The sequence below is a fragment of the Oncorhynchus kisutch genome, linkage group LG17 (genome assembly GCF_002021735.2).
Source record: "Oncorhynchus kisutch isolate 150728-3 linkage group LG17, Okis_V2, whole genome shotgun sequence".
NCBI classification, from domain to species: Eukaryota; Metazoa; Chordata; class Actinopteri; order Salmoniformes; family Salmonidae; genus Oncorhynchus; species Oncorhynchus kisutch.
Genome location: NC_034190.2, coordinates 76676058 through 76697185, shown reverse-complemented (window position 1 = coordinate 76697185; position 21128 = coordinate 76676058). Strand labels below are relative to the sequence as shown.

The following is a 21128-nucleotide window of genomic DNA, read 5'->3' as shown; positions in this document are numbered from 1 at the left end:
CATGGTGGTGGCAGCATCATGGTTTGGGCCTGCTTTTCTTCAGCAGGGACAGGGAAGATGGTTAAAATTGATGGGAAGATGGATGGAGCCAAATACAGGACCATTCTGGAAGAAAACCTGATGGAGTCTGCAAAAGACCTGAGACTGGGACAGAGATTTGTCTTCCAACAAGACAATGATCCAAAACATAAAGCAAAATCTACAATGGAATGGTTCAAAAATAAACATATCCAGGTGTTAGAATGGCCAAGTCAAAGTCCAGACCTGAATCCAATCGAGAATCTGTGGAAAGAACTGAAAACTGCTGTTCACAAATGATCTCCATCCAACCTCACTGAGCTCGAGCTGTTTTGCAAGGAGGAATGGGAAAAAATTTCAGTCTCTCGATGTGCAAAACTGATAGAGACATACCCGAAGCGACTTACAGCTGTAATCGCAGCAAAAGGTGGCGCTACAAAGTATTAACTTAAGGGGGCTGAATAATTTTGCACGCCCAATTTTTCAGTTTTTGATTTGTTAAAAAAGTTTGAAATATCCAATAAATGTCGTTCCACTTCATGATTGTGTCCCACTTGTTGTTGATTCTTCACAAAAAAATACAGTTTTATATCTTTATGTTTGAAGCCTGAAATGTGGCAAAAGGTCGCAAAGTTCAAGGGGGCCGAATACTTTCGCAAGGCACTGTATAAACACGGTTCATCCTTGGGAACATTTCATTTCAACAGATACATTTAAACGTATACATCTCCCTTGTCCTTCAACTGAAGCCATATGTTGCTGCATAAATTCTTCTCTGTTCACACTATGGACACTTCTTTGGATCCCTTGGTCAAGCTCCTTGTACCAGCCTTTAAGACCTCGAAGTGGACTGACAAGCCTGGGAGGAGCCTGAATTGAATAGCCAACTAAGTTACACCTTGCGATTTAGCTAATTGCTTCAGAGAAAATGGGTACCTAAGCAGTTTTTTAGATTAAAGAACATTAGCCAAATAGCCAGCCATATGCAGCAAGCTAGCTACAGTTTCTAGCAAGCTACAGTAAGTTAGCTCATTTAAAAAAAAAACTAACCAGCAAAGCAGCAAGCTAATCTATATCAGTCGGTATACATTGGAAATAGTCTTTGAAAATACAGGTAGTCTTGATATTTCAGTATTTTGGGATGCAATGTGCTTACTTTTTTTCAGTTGCATCAGTTAGGCACCACTGCATGAAAGATTTAAAAATGGTTCTTGCTGTCCCTCCATCTGTAACTTGACTTTGATTGGCTGATGGGAAAGAAGTTGCATAAACATCAGCCTGTGAGGCAGCACAGCCACGACCCAAGGAACCTTTACCATTTGTGCACTGGGAGTGGACAGTTGTCCAGGGCTACCACACACACACACAAACACACACACTCAGTCCCTCCAGGACCACTGAGGAACCAAGACAGCTGAGAGAGAGACACAAACACACACACACACACACAGCTGGCTCTGTGAGAGTGATGCTCTGAGGCCCAGCTGGTCCTCCAAGTGGACCTCTACAGGCTGCCCTTTGGAGAACGATACAAATGGAGGGGGTGGTGGGGGGTTGGTGTCTGGATAAAACAGATGGTCCTACAGTCAACAATGTAACACTATGACCATTTGTAGTGACTCTAGTTCATGTTCCGGTATTACACACTGTGTTACAGCTGTGTCTCAGTCACAGGGACCGGGGACTGTGGTGGTCAGGTGTCCCTGAGACATAGCATGTTTATTATTAGGGGAACAACTTCTTATCGAGTGTTTAGCAGCATGATGCTTCATCTGTCAACTTCACGGAGGGAGAGTGTGCCTTAGTGAAGGGCTACGGTTAGTATTGTTTGTGTGTGTTAGAGTGGGGCGGTATCCACATTTTCATATCGTTGTGCCATCCTTCTCTCATCCTGGGATTTACGGTTTTACCGTCTTAGTACACAAAGGGGCGCTAAAGACGCAAAACAAGCATGTATTACCAGAATGCTCACAACATTAGCACAAACTAATAGGGAATTTTAGAGGCTGCTAGCTAAGTACGCTAACAAGTGCAAACAACAAATATTGTGGTTAAATTGAAATATACTAATTGATTAAAAAAACGGTATTTTTCGAATAACTAAAAAAAAAAAGGTATAATTTTAGTGAATGATATCATAAATAGGACTGGTGTCACACATAGGACTGGTGTTAGCTGCATGTTATGTCACACATGCAGCTAACACAGACATATGGAAATGTCTGCTCTACCCAAAATTACAACCAATTAATTGCAGCATTACCACAAAAATGGAAGAGGCAAGTAGAAGTGGAAAAAAGTAAGGAACTTGTATGTCGGCCCTGTATTAAAGAACATAAATGGTTAAAGTGTGATAAATAAAAACATTTACCAATTTCATTTAAGGACCAAAAAACGGACAGCTGTGCCATATGAAATGGCAAAATAGTTGGGAAGAGATTTTCGATGTACCCATTCCACGGTATAAATTGAAGGTAAAAGCCGAAGTGTTTATTAGTTTACTCCAATTGGGGCATCGGTGGTAAGGTTTGCGGGGAATAGTAATAAATGTATATTCTTTAAAAAAGTATGTATGTCTATATAGGTATGTGTATGTATCTATGTGTATATGTATGCATGCGTGTATGGATATATATATTTACCAAAAACATATATGGGGGATTGGAAATTATGCAGAAAATTTACATTGATGGAACCAATATTCTTTCTGCAATATTAAGCAGATCCACCCCTTTAAAAAAAACAAGAAAACAAGTGAAAATGAAAAGAAAGACTGGCAATCCAGCTCATAAAGTTGTACATATAAAGGTAGGAGCTACCGAATGTCATGTTTGGTGATTCTGGACATTTACAAGCGAATGTGAACGAGAGACATTGTGCAAATGAACAAAGTTTTGACACATGCTTGTCTGAAGAAAGAACAGTACTGGCTCTGGAACAGCATGTGTACATGCTGTGTCTGGGTGGAGTCTGGAGTCGCTAGGCCAACGGGCCTGTGTGCTTTGCTCGGAGAAGATGGGAGAGGAGCAGACGGGCCGAGAACAGACAAGTAAAAATAAACTCAAGGAAATCAACATGGCAGGTGTAAAGATAACTCATCCAAAGTTCTTTGACTTCTCAAACAAGGCAGAAAGTTAACACTGTATGATGCAACCGTATTAATTCAGCCATTTCCAGTACTAGCAAGTTAAACCAGATACACTGTTGGACTCAACAGCTCCTGCTTTCTCCCGTTATTTACAAACAAACGTGTGACTGGCTCAACTGTTCTGGGGACCTACTGTAAGCTTTACAGGTGACAGGTGAAATGAAGAATGTCATCTGCTTTATCTCCTAATGTATTGCACAAGTTCACTGCCGGTATTTACTTAAAAAGTAGCTATATTAAAATGTATTGAAAAGCTTCAAATAGTTTTGACAGTATTGAAGAAAACATCCCGTGGCTTTTTCCAAATACCCCAGTATACACACCGCCCAAGCCTAGTGTGTATGTGTGTGCTTCCTGTGTGTGTACGTGTCCTGTGTGTGAAGGGTTAGCATTAAGCTTGTTCATGAAGAGTCCACAGCAGGATACCACAGCTGTGAGAGGAACGGACAGATCTAATATTTTTCTCTTTAGGTTCTGCATGAGTTTCTCCACAGTTTCATTATTCCACCTTTGCCTAGAAGATTGGTTAAGTTTAGACTAGAAATGTGTTTGATTAACTTTAGGCAAGTGAGAGGCAGAATGAGGTAATGTGATATTGGAGAAAAGGATAAACAAAATCCCAGCAGTTTAATCCCTCTGATTCATAATAAATGTGTATAATGTATTAAAAAGGGGATCGTGGTGGCGAAGGTTTGGTTTAGTTTGGTTGTTCTACTTAGTCCCTGAATAGCTGGGGAAGATTTGCCTCCATGTTTTCAAAACATTTGATATATTTTCTTTCTGTTTTTCTGACAGCTGTATGGCTCCTGCCCAAACCTGTTAAGTTTGGTGGAATCTACACACACACACAGCGTGCACAGGCGCGCATGTACACACAGGCGCTCACATGCATTCAGGCACACACGTACTCCAAGAGAGAGACACACGCACACACACACACAAACACCAGATTACTCCATGGCCTCATAGACCAATTTTGGTTTGGCCCAAGCCATGACACATAGAGCCCAGCATCCAGTTGGCAAAGATGGATGGGCCTGGTCTCTTTCATCATCCTCCTCGCTCTCACTCTCTTACTCACTCTCTCTCTCATCCTCCTCTCTCTCTCTCTCTCTCTCTCTCTCTCTCTCTCTCTCTCTCTCTCTCTCTCTCTCTCTCTCATCCTCCCCTCTCTCTCTCTCATCCTCCCCTCTCTCTCTCTCTGTTTCTCTCATCCTCCTCTCTGTTTCTCTCATCCTCCTCTCTCTCATCCTCCTCTCTCTCTCTCTCTCATCCTCCTCTTTCTCTCTCATCCTCACTCTCACTCTTACTCACTTTCTCTCTCTCATTCTCCTCTCTCTCTCAATTCAATTCAAGGGCTTTATTGGCATGGCATTTATTGGCATGGGAAACATGTGTTAACATCTCTCTCTCGCTCTCTGTTTCTCGCATCCTCCTCTCTCTCTCTCTCTCTCTCACTCTCACTCACTCACTTTCTCTCTCTCATCCTCCTCTCACTCTCTCTCTCTCTCTCTCTCTCTCTCTCTCTCTCTCTCTCTCTCTCTCTCTCTCTCTCTCTCTCTCTCTCTCTCTCTCTCTCTCTCTCATCCTCCTCTCTTTCTCTCTCTGTTTCTCTCATCCTCCTCTGTCTCTCTCTCCCTCTCATCCTCCTCTCTTTTTGTCTCTCTCTCTCTCTCTCTCTCTCTCTCTCTCTCTCTCTCTCATCCTCCCCCCTCTCTCTCATCCTCATCTCCCTCTCTCTCTCTCTCTCCTTTTCTATATCTCTCTTTCTCTCTCTATTTTCAGCTTGCTGTCAATATAATATGCTGATAACTGGCATCCTAGTGGATGTATTGTTCTGAATGAATTCTGTTGGACATCATCATAAACGTCCGTTACACAAGCCTGGGGGGAAAAAACCATTTAGTCCTTTAGGTTTGGATGGGTCAGCTTTGACCAGCCCTTCTCACCAGACAGTAGGGTCGGCCTCCTCCCGACTGACCAATCATAAATAAGGAACTATGACCTCCTGACTAATCAGAAATGAGCGACTCTGACATTCATATCTTTACTAGATTCCAAAAGTTCCAGATGCCTCCAAAAGGTCAGCTGTTGAAGATCAGCCTCCGTGTCCCCAGTTAGTGTGTGTGTGTGTGTGTGTGTGTGTGTGCGCGCGCTTCGGAGGGCGATAACACCAAGGCCTTTCCTCTTGGTTCCATGTAGGGACTGAGGTTTGAGAGATTGATCCTGGTTCACTGAATCTCCCTCCCAATAAACCAGTGAATCTCCCTCCTAATAAACCAGTGAATCTCCCTCCTAATAAACCAGTGAATCTCCCTCCCAATAAACCACTGAATCTCCCTCCTAATAAACCAGTGAATCTCCCTCCTAATAAACCACTGAATCTCCCTCCTAATAAACCAGTGCTATTCAAAGCCAGGGTTGCAACCCCTAATGGGAGTAAGAAAGATCATTTGAAAAATATAACTTTATTGACCAAAATACATGTCTTTATTGGTTCTTTTAATAAGATCAAATGTAATGAAAATGTAATGAATTTAAGGTTATTTGTTGATGTTAAAATCAAAATGTACTGATTTGAAGGTTGGTTGTTTCATTCGATTGGGGTGGGATGGGAGAAACTTGTGGTCCACGCTGAAAACGTTTTACTACCACTCCAGGTCTGGAGTCTGCACATAATGTAGGGACTCTCTGTCATGACATAACCCACGTCTGGATCAGCTGACTGGCTGAGCTTAAGGCTAGTTCATTATGGATTGTGTCATGACTATGTCATCTGTTATGTCATGGTTATGATAGTGTTATGTAGCTCTTATGACAGATGGTTCCGTATAAAGTATAACCACAGAGCCTGATATACAGTACAGTAGTAGTGATGTATATCTACTAAGGATTCACCCCAGTGTTTTACCAAAAAGGCCCAGCCTTTTGTGCTTCCACCTCCACGGCCCGGTTCCCGGGGTCTCACTGAGCCATGGACTCTGGACATGCTCTCACTTGGGGCCAAGAGAGGCCATTGGTACTTTTCAGCTGGCATTTACATAACACTGGCTAACTGTGAACATGGGTTAACACGCAAAGCAAATGTGTTGATGATGCAGAGGTTGTAGATTCTGCTCTTCGCATGTCTCCGGTGTGAGCCCTAGCTATGGAAACACTCTATTGCTACATTAACATTACCACTGCAATGAACAAACCCAAAGTGAGTCTGCTGTTGCCTTCCTCTTATGAAGACCCACTGCTCTGGAAGGATGTGTAGTTTATCAGTGTCATATCATAGGTCCTCCTTAGCTCAGTTAGTAGAGCATGGCGCTTGTTATGGGTTCTATTCCCAGAACCACCCATAGGTAAAAATGTATGCACGCATGTGGCTTTGGATTAAAGGTGTCTGCTAAAATGGTATATATATAACGGTATATATTATAATGGTACAGTTGAAGTTAGAAATTTGCATACACCTTAGCCAAGTACATTTCAACTCAGTTTTTCACAATTCCTGACATGTAATCCTAATAAAAATTCCCTGTCTCAGGTCAGTTAGGATCACCACTTTATTTTGGGAATGTGAAACAGAATAATAGTAGAGGGATTTGCCCCACTGTATATGGTATATATTATAATGGTATATATTATAATGGTATATATATATATATATACACTGCTCAAAAAAATAAAGGGTACACTAGAGGGCCCGACGTCCACAGGTGGGGGTTGTGCTTACAGCCCAACACAGTGCAGGACGTTTGGCATTTGCCAGAGAATACCAAGATTGGCAAATTCGCCACTGGCGCCCTGTGCGCTTCACAGATGAAAGCAGGTTCACACTGAGCACATGTGACAGACGTGACAGTCTGGAGACGCCGTGGAGAACGTTCTGCTGCCTGCAACATCCTCCAGCATGACCGGTTTGGCGGTGGGTCAGTCATGGTGTGGGGTGGCATTTCTTTGGGGGGCCGCACAGCCCTCCATGTGCTCGCCAGAGGTAGCCTGACTGCCATTAGGTACCGAGATGAGAATCTCAGACCCCTTGTGAGACCATATGCTGGTGCGGTTGGCCCTGGGTTCCTCCTAATGCAAGACAATGCTAGACCTCATGTGGCTGGAGTGTCAGCAGTTCCTGCAAGAGGAAGGCATTGATGCTATGGACTGGCCCGCCCGTTCCCCAGACCTGAATCCAATTGAGCACATCTGGGACATCATGTCTCGCTCCATGTCTCGCTCCATCCACCATGCTTTAGTCCAGGTCTGGGAGGAGATCCCTCAGGAGACCATCCACCACCTCATCAGGAGCATGCCCAGGCGTTGTAGGGAGGTCATACAGGCACGTGGAGGCCACACACACTACGGAGCCTAATTTTGATTTGTTTTAAGGACATTAAATCAAAGTTGGATCAGCCTGTAGTGTTGTTTTCCACTTTAATTTTGAGTGTGACTCCAAATCCAACTCCATTGATAATTTTTGGTGATTTTGTTGTCAGCACATTCAACTATGTAAAGAAAAAAGTATTTAATAAGAATAGTTCATTCATTCAGATCTAGGATGTGTTATTTCAGTGTTCCCTTTATTTTTTGAGCAGTGTATTATAATGGTATTTATCATAATGGTATTTATCATAATGGTATATATTATAATGGTATTTATCATAATGGTATTTATCATAATGGTATATATTATAATGGTGTATATATGTAATGGTATACATCATAATGGTATTTATTATACTGGTGTATATATGTAATGGTATATATATAATGGTATATATTATACTGGTGTATATATGTAATGGTATATATATATATATAATGGTATATATTATAATGGTTTAATTCATTATGGTATATATTATAATGGTGTATATTATAATGGTGTATATATGTAATGGTGTATATATGTAATGGTATATGTTATAATGGTATATATTATAATGGTATATTTCATTATGGTATATATTATAATGGTATATATCATACTCTCCTGTGGAGCTCCTCACTTTATGCTAATGTTAAAATTATTTTCAAATGCCCGACCCTTAAGTTAAGCAACTTTCATCTAAGACTTGAGAGAAGAGTCGATACGTTCTTCCGGGCGCTGCCCGGTGGTGACCCACGACTTATGTGTGTGCATTTGTCGTCTTGTTTTTTTTTCAGTTTTTAGTGTGATGTTTTATCCTCTCTACTTCATCGCCAATGTTTAATTATAGCAACAAATTTGTAGAGCTATGGAATGATCCTGATCATTTTAAGCATTTTTGCAAGCCCAAATGGACTCAACTATGGAAATGCTGGAGGGAGCAGGATCCAGGACTATAGCAGAGAGGCGGTCTGGATAGCCCAGTGGTGGATTTTATTCAAGACTTCCTGAAATAACGAATCACAAGACAACATTCAAACACAAGCGAGGGAAGTGAGGGGTATCCGGAGGAGATTGAAAGCGATGAGGAATAAACTTCCCTTACTGACTACTCTGCTAATCAACGCCCAATCCTTGAGGGTGAAAGCTGACTAGCTGATGGTTAGCCGGCACTACCTGTATGAGTACAGGGATGCCTGCGTCCTGGCTGGATCATCGAGTGCCTAACAGCGAAGTGGAGCCCGCTGGTTTCACTATGATCAGACAGGATTTCCCTGCTACTGTTTACTTATCAGGGACCAGTAGTGTAAATCAGTTGTGGTAAGAGAGCGCCCCTTGAAGTACAGACGTTGACCTGCTTCACTATAACCCTTTTACATGCCTCACGACTTCCCGCAATTGTTTATACAGTGCCTTGCGAAAGTATTCGGCCCCCTTGAACTTTGCAACCTTTTGCCACATTTCAGGCTTCAAACATAAAGATATAAAATTGTATTTTTTTGTGAAGAATCAACAACAAGTGGGACACAATCATGAAGTGGAACGACATTTATTGGATATTTCAAACTTTTTTAACAAATCAAAAACTGAAAAATTGGGCGTGCAAAATTATTCAGCCCCTTTTACTTTCAGTGCAGTAAACTCTCTCCAGAAGTTCAGTGAGGATCTCTGAATGATCCAATGTTGACCTAAAGGACTAATGATGATAAATACAATCCACCTGTGTGTAATCAAGTCTCCGTATAAATGCACCTGCACTGTGATAGTCTCAGAGGTCCGTTAAAAGCGCAGAGAGCATCAAGAAGAACAAGGAACACACCAGGCAGGTCCGAGATACTGTTTTGAAGAAGTTTAAAGCTGGATTTGGATACAAAAACATTTCCCAAGCTTTAAACAAGGAGCACTATGCAAGCGAGGAGCACTGTGCAAGCGATAATATTGAAATGGAAGGAGTATCAGACCACTGCAAATCTACCAAGACCTGGCCGTCCCTCTAAACTTTCAGCTCATACAAGGAGAAGACTGATCAGAGATGCAGCCAAGAGGCCCATGATCACTCTGGATGAACTGCAGAGATCTACAGCTGAGGTGGGAGACTCTGTCCATAGGACAACAATCAGTCGTATATTGCACAAATCTGGCCTTTATGGAAGAGTGGCAAGAAGAAAGCCATTACTTAAAGATATCCATAAAAAGTGTTGTTTAAAGTTTGCCACAAGCCACCTGGGAGACACACCAAACATGTGGAAGAAGATGCTCTGGTCAGATGAAACCAAAATTGAACTTTTTGGCAACAATGCAAAACGTTATGTTTGGCATAAAAGCAACACAGCTCATCACCCTGAACACACATCATCCCCACTGTCAAACATGGTGGTGGCAGCATCATGGTTTGGGCCTTCTTTTCTTCAGCAGGGACAGGGAAGATGGTTAAAATTGATGGGAAGATGGATGGAGCCAAATACAGGACCATTCTGGGAGAAAACCTGATGGAGTCTGCAAAAGACCTGAGACTGGGACGGAGATTTGTCAAAATGTGGCAAAAGGTCGCAAAGTTCAAGGGGGCCGAATACTTTCGCAAGGCACTGTATATACACTTCCGTTCAAAAGTTTGGGGTAATTTAGAAATATCCTTGTTTTTTAAAGAAAAGCAATATTTTCGACCATTTAAAATAGCATCATATTGATCAGAAATACAGTATAGACATTGGTAATGTTGTAAATGACTATTGTAGCTGAAAACCATCACTCCTGTGTTCCAATGGCACATTGTGTTAGCTAATCCAAGTTTATCAATTATGTTAGCACAGCTGAAAACTGTTGTGCTGATTAAAGAAGCAATAAAACTTGCCTTCTTTCGACTAGTTGAGTATCTGGAGCATCAGCATTTGTGGATTCGATTACAGGCTCAAAATGGCCAGAAACAAATAACTTTCTTCTGAAACTCTATTCTTGTTCTGAGAAATGAAGACTATTCCATGTTAGAAATTGCCAAGAAACTAAAGAGCTGGTACAACGCTGTGTACTACTCCCTTCACAGAACAGCGCAAACTGGCCCCGGTGCACAACTGAGCAAGAAGAAAAGTAGTAGTATAGTATACTGATGTGTATAGTGTATATAGTGTACTGATGTGTATAGTGTATATAGTGTACTGATGTGTATATTGTATATAGTATACTGATGTGTATATAGTATACTGATGTGTATATAGTATACTGATGTGTATAGTGTATATAGTGTACTGATGTGTATATTGTATATAGTATACTGATGTGTATATAGTATACTGATGTGTATAGTGTATATAGTATACTGATGTGTATAGTGTATATAGTATACTGATGTGTATAGTGTATATAGTGTACTGATGTGTATATTGTATATAGTATACTGATGTGTATAGTGTATATAGTGTACTGATGTGTATATTGTATATAGTATACTGATGTGTATAGTGTATATAGTGTACTGATGTGTATAGTGTATATAGTATACTGATGTGTATAGTGTATATAGTATACTGATGTGTATAGTGTATATAGTATACTGATGTGTATATTGTATATAGTATACTGATGTGTATATTGTATATAGTATACTGATGTGTATAGTGTATATAGTATACTGATGTGTATAGTGTATATAGTATACTGATGTGTATATAGTATACTGATGTGTATACTGTATATAGTATACTGATGTGTATAGTGTATATAGTATACTGATGTGTATATTGTATATAGTATACTGATGTGTATATAGTATACTGATGTGTATAGTGTATATAGTATGCTGATGTGTATAGTGTATATAGTATACTGATGTGTATATAGTATACTGATATGTATAGTGTATATAGTATACTGATGTGTATATTGTATATAGTATACTGATGTGTATAGTGTATATAGTATACTGATGTGTATATTGTATATAGTATACTGATGTGTATAGTGTATATAGTATACTGATGTGTATATTGTATATAGTATACTGATGTGTATAGTGTATATAGTATACTGATGTGTATAGTGTATATAGTATACTGATGTGTATATTGTATATAGTATACTGATGTGTATAGTGTATATAGTATACTGATGTGTATATTGTATATAGTATACTGATGTGTATAGTGTATATAGTATACTGATGTGTATATTGTATATAGTATACTGATGTGTATAGTGTATATAGTATACTGATGTGTATAGTGTATATAGTATACTGATGTGTATAGTGTATATAGTGTACTGATGTGTATAGTGTATATAGTGTACTGATGTGTATATTGTATATAGTATACTGATGTGTATATAGTATACTGATGTGTATATAGTATACTGATGTGTATAGTGTATATAGTGTACTGATGTGTATATTGTATATAGTATACTGATGTGTATATAGTATACTGATGTGTATAGTGTATATAGTATACTGATGTGTATAGTGTATATAGTATACTGATGTGTATATTGTATATAGTATACTGATGTGTATAGTGTATATAGTATACTGATGTGTATATTGTATATAGTATACTGATGTGTATAGTGTATATAGTATACTGATGTGTATATTGTATATAGTATACTGATGTGTATAGTGTATATAGTATACTGATGTGTATAGTGTATATAGTATACTGATGTGTATAGTGTATATAGTGTACTGATGTGTATAGTGTATATAGTGTACTGATGTGTATATTGTATATAGTATACTGATGTGTATATAGTATACTGATGTGTATATAGTATACTGATGTGTATAGTGTATATAGTGTACTGATGTGTATATTGTATATAGTATACTGATGTGTATATAGTATACTGATGTGTATAGTGTATATAGTATACTGATGTGAATATTTTTTAAATATTTTTTTAAATTTCACCTTTATTTAACCAGGTAGGCTAGTTGAGAACAAGTTCTCATTTGCAACTGCGACCTGGCCAAGATAAAGCATAGCAGTGTGAACAGACAACACAGAGTTACACATGGAGTAAACAATTAACAAGTCAATAACACAGTAGAAAAACAAAGGGGGAGTCTATATACAATGTGTGCAAAAGGCATGAGGAGGTAGGTGAATAATTACAATTTTGCAGATTAACACTGGAGTGATAAATGATCAGATGGTCATGTACAGGTAGAGATATTGGTGTGCAAAAGAGCAGAAAAGTAAATAAATAAAAACAGTATAAAAACAGTATGGGGATGAGGTAGGTGAAAAAGGGTGGGCTATTTACCAATAGACTATGTACAGCTGCAGCGATTGGTTAGCTGCTCAGATAGCTGATGTTTGAAGTTGGTGAGGGAGATAAAAGTCTCCAACTTCAGCGATGTTTGCAGTTCGTTCCAGTCACAGGCAGCAGAGTACTGGAACGAAAGGCGGCCAAATGAGGTGTTGGCTTTAGGGATGATCAGTGAGATACACCTGCTGGAGCGCGTGCTACGGATGGGTGTTGCCATCGTGACCAGTGAACTGAGATAAGGCGGAGCATTACCTAGCATGGACTTGTAGATGACCTGGAGCCAGTGGGTCTGGCGACGAATATGTAGCGAGGGCCAGCCGACTAGAGCATACAAGTCGCAGTGGTGGGTGGTATAAGGTGCTTTAGTGACAAAACAGATGGCACTGTGATAGACTGCATCCAGTTTGCTGAGTAGAGTGTTGGAAGCCATTTTGTAGATGACATCGCCGAAGTCGAGGATCGGTAGGATAGTCAGTTTTACTAGGGTAAGCTTGGCGGCGTGAGTGAAGGAGGCTTTGTTGCGGAATAGAAAGCCGACTCTTGATTTGATTTTTGATTGGAGATGTTTGATATGAGTCTGGAAGGAGAGTTTGCAGTCTAGCCAGACACCTAGGTACTTATAGATGTCTACATATTCTAGGTCGGGAACCATCCAGGGTGGTGATGCTAGTCGGGCGTGCGGGTGCAGGCAGCGAACGGTTGAAAAGCATGCATTTGGTTTTACTAGCGTTTAAGAGCAGTTGGAGGCCACGGAAGGAGTGTTGTATTGCATTGAAACTCGTTTGGAGGTTAGATAGCACAGTGTCCAAGGAAGGGCCAGAAGTATACCGAATGGTGTCGTCTGCGTAGAGGTGGATCAGGGAATCGCCCGCAGCAAGAGCAACATCATTGATATATACAGAGAAAAGAGTCGCCCCGAGAATTGAACCCCCCATAGAGACTGCCAGAGGACCGGACAACATGCCCTCCGATTTGACACACTGAACTCTGTCTGCAAAGTAATTGGTGAACCAGGCAAGGCAGTCATCCGAAAAACCGAGGCTACTGAGTCTGCCGATAAGAATATGGTGATTGACAGAGTCGAAAGCCTTGGCAAGGTCGATGAAGACGGCTGCACAGTACTGTCTTTTATCGATGGCGGTTATGATATAGTTTAGTACCTTGAGTGTGGCTGAGGTGCACCCGTGACCGGCTCGGAAACCAGATTGCACAGCGGAGAAGGTACGGTGGGATTCGAGATGGTCAGTGACCTGTTTGTTGACTTGGCTTTCGAAGACCTTAGATAGGCAGGGCAGGATGGATATAGGTCTATAACAGTTTGGGTCCAAGGTGTCCCCCCCTTTGAAGAGGGGGATGACTGTGGCAGCTTTCCAATCCTTGGGGATCTCAGACGATATGAAAGAGAGGTTGAACAGGCTGGTAATAGGGGTTGCGACAATGGCGGCGGATAGTTTCAGAAATAGAGGGTCCAGATTGTCAAGCCCAGCTGATTTGTACGGGTCCAGGTTTTGCAGCTCTAGTATACTGATGTGTATAGTGTATATAGTATACTGATATGTATAGTGTCCTGAAGAGAATTTGTTTGGTTCAACATTCACACATGTAGGTCACTGTGTCTGGAACTCTAGCCATCTCTTCTTCTAGCCATCGTAGCCAAAATAATGTGCAATTGGGTATTTTTATACATGACCCTATGCGTGATGGGATGTTAATTGCTTAATTAACTCAGGAATCACACGTGTGGAAGCACCTGCTTTCAATATACTTTGTATCCCTCATTTACTCAAGTGTTTCATTTATTTTGGCAGTTACCTATAGTACAGCAATTAAATACTGGAGTTGAGTTGTTGCTGACACTGTTTTGAGATGGTAGATAGATATTTTGTACACACACGCACGGGCACACATACACACTTTGGTTCAGAGTACAGGGTCAGGTTGTTAGACTGCCTCTGTCTGTAGTCAAAACACAGGTCCTGTATCTATGTATACACTGTAAACCTCCTCTCATATCTACTGACACTGTGGAGAGGAGAGCATTCCAGCCTGCCATCTTCACAAACAATCCAACCTCTCATCTTCACACACACTCCAACCTACCATCTTCACAAACACTCCAACCTATAATATTCATAAGCTCTCCAAACTCTCATCTTCACAAACACTCCAACCTATAATATTCACAAACAGTCCAACCTACCATCTTCACAAACACTCCAACCTATAATATTCACAAACAGTCCAACATGCCATCTTCACAAACACTCCAACCTACCATCTTCACACACACTCCAACCTACCATCTTCACACACACTCCAACCTACCATCTTCACAAACACTCCAACCTACCATCTTCACAAACACTCCAACCTATAATATTCATAAGCACTCCAAACTCTCATCTTCACAAACAGTCCAACCTACCATCTTCACAAACACTCCAACCTATAATATTCACAAACACTCCAACCTACCATCTTCACACACACTCCAACCTACCATCTTCACAAACACTCCAACCTACCATCTTCACACACACTCCAACCTACCATCTTCACAAACACTCCAACCTATAATATTCACAAGCACTCCAAACTCTCATCTTCACAATCACTCCAACCTATCATCTTCACACAAACACTCGAGTGTGTGTACGTGTGTGTATGCACAGACGAATGCACAGATACACGCACAGGTTTGGCCACATACCAGCTTCAACTTACATATGCTGGTACTGATATTGAAGTTGGAGATAATTTGTCAAGTAAGGCAGGCATACTATCCATCCATCTAAAGAGGAATGCAATGTATTGTATTACACTCTGAACTTTGAGCACAATCCATTCCTGGTTATTGAGCGCTACATACAGTACTTCCATGTGTGATTGATTTATTTAGCTGAAATATTTAAGCAAAACCAACTGTTCTGGAACCTTGTCTGTTAAAACCAACTGTTCTAGAATGTTGGTCTGAGGAGAACAGAGAACACCACTGGTTATCCATGTGTGATTGATTTAGTTGCGTAAGTGCTAAATGTTGGGGAATGTTGTTCTAAGGACAGCACAATCTATGTAGAAGTAATGGCCTTAGAACATATATGGACCTGGTCTAGAATGTTGGTGTGAGAACTGCAGAACGCACCAGTCAGTCTATAGAGGTAATGTCCTAGTTATTAAACCTCCACCAGACAACCTCATGGCCATCTGTCTGTTACACGGTGTGCTTCATCCAGCCTATGAGACTCAGTCTGTCCTTTTCTCATTATTGATGGTATAATCTTCATAGGAAACAGTCTGTCCACTGGTCAGGGGTCAAGCTATTTTCCCAGGATTTGGGGTGTGTGTGTGTGTGGGGGTGTGTGTGTGCGTGCGTGCGCACACACGCAGAGAAAGGGGGAAACCCAGAGCCCTGTAGTCATCGTGTGTGTTGTGTGTAAACCATTGAATAAGGACACAATCCCTAACAGACACTGGCTTGTTGCTTGTATGGAAGAGAAAGGGAGAGTGTGTGTGTGTGTGTGTGTGTGTGTGTGTGTGTGTGTGTGTGTGTGTGTGTGTGTGTGTGTGTGTGTGTGTGTGTGTGTGTGTGTGTGTGTGTGTGTGTGTGTGTGTGTGTGTGGAAGAAGGGAATGTTCTAGAGATCAACAACCTCACTAAACTTACTGCAAGCTATCTTAACTTAACTTTCACTAGCCCATGGATATTAGCCTAATGCTGTTGTGTTAGTCTAAGCTAACTGCAGGCTAAACCACTCCACTTAATCTTAGCCAGCCAATGGATATACAGTAAGCCTGTAATGTGGTTGTGTTGTTCTGTGGTGTGTTGCTACAATGTGCTCGTGTACAATTTGCATTGGCCTCGTCTCTTCCCCACTGCTGTGTCTCAAAACACAAGCCTTAGCATTAGCATCCACAAATATAAGCTAAAGAGTATCTGCACAGTGCAAGGATCAGTGATCCCCTTCTCTATCTGTCACCAATGTCTATCTGTAAGGAGGAAACTTGGGCCTTCTCTGTTTGTCTCTGTCCCCATGTCTTTGTATTATCTGAAAAAAGAGATATATTTTGTCTGTTTATTGGATAGAGGTGAACGGTAGGAGACAGAATGCTGAAAGAGCAGTAGGCCGGTTTGGAAGCCATGTTGGAAGCAGTTCATTGTACACGTTCTCCAGAGGCAGAGACTAGGCCACGTCTTTGTTTTATTGAATCCTTTCACACGAATGTTAGAAACAGAATAAGAAACGGAGGGAGGGCTAGACCAGAGATGGTCTTGGGTTGCATCCCAATATTTATTCTGAACAAAAATATAAATGCAACATGTAAAGTGTTGGTTCCATGTTTCATGAGCTGAAGTAAAAGATACCAGAAATGTTCCATTCGCACAAAACGCATATTTCTCTCAAATGTTGTGCCCACATTTGTTTACATCCCTGTTAGTGAGCATTTCTCCTTTGGCAACATAATCCATCCACCTGACAGGTGTGGCATATCAAGAAGCTGATTAAACAGCATGATCATTACACAGGTGCACCTTGTGCTGGGAACAATAAAAGGCCACTCTAAAATGTTTTGAGGGAGGGTGCAATTAGCATGCTGACTGCTGGAATGTCCACCAGAGATGTTGCCAGATAATTGAATGTTAATTTCTCTACCATAAGCTGCTTCCAATGTCGTTTTAGAGAATTTAGTAGTGCGTCCAACATGCCTCACAACTGCAGACCATGTGTAACCAGGCCAGCCCAGGACCTCCACATCCGGCTTCTTCACTTGAGGGATCGTCTGAGACCAGCCACCTGGACAGCTGATGAAACTGTGGGATTGCACTGAAGGATTTCTGCACAAACTGTCAGAAAGCGTTTCAGGGAAGCTCATCTGCGTGCTCGTCATCCTCACCAGGGTCTTGACCTGACTGCAGTTTGGTGTCGTAACTCACTTCAGTGGGCAAATGCTCACCTTCGAACCCTGGTTTCAACTGTACCAGGCAAATAGAAAACAGCGTTTCTGGTGTTGTGTAGGCAAGCGGTTTGCTGATGTAAATGTTGTGAACAGAGTACCCCATGGTGAAGGTGGGGTTATGGTATGGGCAGGACAATGAACACAATTTGTATTTTATCTATGGTAATTTAATGCACAGAGGTACCGTGATGAGATCCTGAGGCCCATTTGTCGTGCCGTTCATCCGCTGCCATCACGTCATGTTAATGCATGGCCCCATGCCGCAAGGATCTGTACACAATTCCTGGAATCTGAAAATGTCCCAGTTCTTGTCCCAGTTCTTGCATGGCCTGCATACTCACCAGACATGTCACCCATTGAGCATATTTGGAATGCTCCGGATCGATGTGTACGACAGCACGTTCCAGTTCCCACTAAAATATCCAGCAACTTCGCACAGCTATTGAGGAGGAGTGGGACAACATTCCACAGGCCACAATCAACAGGCTGATCAACTCTATGTGAAGGAGATGTGTTGCACTGCTTGAGACAAATGGTGGTCACATCAGATACTGACTGGTTTTCTGATCCACACCCCTATCTTGTTTTTGACCAATAGATGCATATCTGTATTCCCAGTCATGTGAAATCCATAGATTAGGGCCAAATGAATTTATTTCAATTGACTGATTTACTTTTATGAACTGTAACTCAGTAAAATCTTTGAAATTGTTGCGTATCCCTGTTAATCTGTACATTTACCAGTGTGAAGATTGTGTATAGATATTCCAGGAAATGTATAGATTTTCTGAGAAATGTATAGATATCCCAGGAAATGTATAGATTTTCTGAGAAATGAATAGACATCCCAATTTATAGCCTATAAGACATCTCAAGAATGATGACTTTTGAAAAACCATCTCTCTCTCTCTCTCTCTCTCTCTGTCTCGCTCTCTCTCTCCCCCTCTCTCTCTCTCTCTCTCTGTCTCGCTCTCTCTCTCCCCCCCTCTCTCTCTCTCTGTCTCGCTCTCTCTCCCCCCCTCTCTCTCTCTCTGTCTCGCTCTCTCTCTCCCCCTCTCTCTGTCTCGCTCTCTCTCCCCCCCCTCTCTCTCTCTGTCTCGCTCTCTCTCTCCCCCTCTCTCTCTCTCTGTCTCGCTCTCTCTCCCCCCCCTCTCTCTCTCTCTGTCTCGCTCTCTCTCTCCCCCTCTCTCTCTCTCTGTCTCGCTCTCTCCCCCCCCCCTCTCTCTGTCTCGCTCTCTCTCCCCCCCTCTCTCTCTCTCTGTCTCGCTCTCTCTCTCCCCCCCCTCTCTCTCTGTCTCGCTCTCTCTCCCCCCCCTCTCTCTCTCTGTCTCGCTCTCTCTCTCCCCCTCTCTCTCTCTCATGAAGGGAAGTTAAGTATGTAAGGGTATCTCAATAAAGTAACAATTGTCTCCTCTCTCTCCTCTCCCCCACTCTCTCTCTCCTCTCCCCAACTCTCTCTCTCTCCTCTCCCCAACTCTCTCTCTCCTCTCCCCCACTCTCTCTCTCCTCTCCCCCACTCTCTCTCTCCTCTCCCCAACTCTCTCTCTCTCCTCTCCCCAACTCTCTCTCTCCTCTCCCCCACTCTCTCTCTCTCCTCTCCCCAACTCTCTCTCTCTCCTCTCCCCAACTCTCTCTCTCTCCTCTCCCCCACTCTTGATCTCTCCTCTCCCCCACTCTCTATCTTACTCCTCCAGCTGAGTGCCAATGCTTTGGTCTTCCTGTGTACCAACATGATAGGTATCTGTACCCACTACCCTGCCGAGGTGTCTCAGAGACAGGCCTTTCAGGAGACCAGGGGGTACATCCAGGCCCGGCTCTACCTGCAGAGAGAGAACCAGCAACAGGTAGGCTACACACACACAGAGACACACAAGCATGTAAGCATGACACACACACAAACACACACACATTCACAAGGAGGAGCACACACTTACACAGGCCATTACAATTGTTTACCGAAATATGCTTTCTTATTTTTGTGGGTCAACAGTATAGAGTATATCTGAATGCCTCTGTGTTCTATCATGTTCTCATGTTCTACCATGTTCCCATGCAGTATTCCTAAGAACGAATGGTATTCAAGGCAGTTACTCATTGAGATTTCTAGCTGTGAAACGCATGAAAAACACATGAGAGTGAATGGGTTGAACTGAGTGCTTTTCTCTCTGCCTTTTCTTTCTCTCTGTCTCTCTCACTCCCTCCACCCCCCCCCCCCCCTCTCTCTCTCTCTCTCTCTCTCTCTCTCTCTCTCTCACTCCTTCCACATCCTCCCTCTCTCTCTCGCTCTGCTTCTCTCTCCCTCTCTCACTCCCTCCACATTATCTCTCTCTCTGCTTCTCTCTCCCTTTCTCACTCCCTCCACATCATCTCTCTCTCTCTGCTTCTCCCCCTCTCTCTCTGATTCTCTCTCACTCCCTCCACCCCCCCCTCTCTCTCTCTCTCTCTCTCTCTCTCTCTCTCTCTCACTCCTTCCACATCCTCCCTCTCTCTCACTCCTTCCACATCCTCCCTCTCTCTCACTCCCTCCACATCATCTCTCTCTCTGCTTCTTCCCCTCTCTCTGATTCTCTCTCACTCCCTCCACATCATCTCTCTCTCTCTGCTTCTCCCTCTCTCTCTCTGTTTCTCTCTCACTCCCTCCACATCATCTCTCTCTCTCTGCTTCTCCCTCTCTCTCTCTGTTTCTCTCTCACTCCCTCCACATCATCTCTCTCTCTCTGCTTCTCCCTCTCTCTCTCTGTTTCTCTCTCATTCCCTCCACATCATCTCTCTCTCTCTCTGCTTCTCTCTCACTCCCTCCACATCATCTCTCTCTCTCTGCTTCTCCCTCTCTCTCTCTGTTTCTCTCTCACTCCCTCCACATCATCTCTCTCTCTCTGTTTCTCTCTCACTCCCTCCACATCATCTCTCTCTCTCTGCTTCTCCCCCTCTCTCTCTGCTTCTCTCTCACTCCCTCCACATCATCTCTCTCTCTCTGTTTCTCTCTCACTCCCTCCACATCATCTCTCTCTCTCTGCTTCTCCCTCACTCTCTCTGCTTCTCTCTCACTCCCTCCACATCATCTCTTTCTCTGCTTCTCCCTCTCTCTCTCTGCTTCTCTCTCACTCCCTCCACATCATCTCTCTCTCTCTGCTTCTCCCTCTCTCTCTCTGATTCTCTCTCACTCCCTCCACATCATCTCTCTCTCTGCTTCTCCCTCTCTCTCTCTGCTTCTCTCTCACTCCCTCCACATCATCTCTCTCTCTCTGCTTCTCCCTCTCTCTCTCTGATTCTCTCTCACTCCCTCCACATCATCTCTCTCTCTCCCTGCTTCTCCCTCTCTCTCTCTGTTTTCTCTCTCACTCCCTCCACATCATCTCTCTCTCTCTGCTTCTCCCTCTCTCTCTCTGTTTCT

General features: G+C 42.5%; 1 protein-coding gene across 2 annotated transcripts in view; it reads left to right on the top strand.

Annotated features, from left to right (window-relative positions):
• The window catches only part of LOC109907076 (adenylate cyclase type 6), a 118886-nt gene that overhangs the window by 61074 nt on the left and 36684 nt on the right, over positions 1-21128 (top strand). For both annotated transcript variants that reach the window (XM_031794662.1, XM_031794661.1), the window contains exon 4: positions 19429-19578. In XM_031794662.1, coding sequence (XP_031650522.1) covers positions 19429-19578 — 150 coding nt within the window. The remainder of the gene's footprint in view (positions 1-19428; positions 19579-21128) is intronic.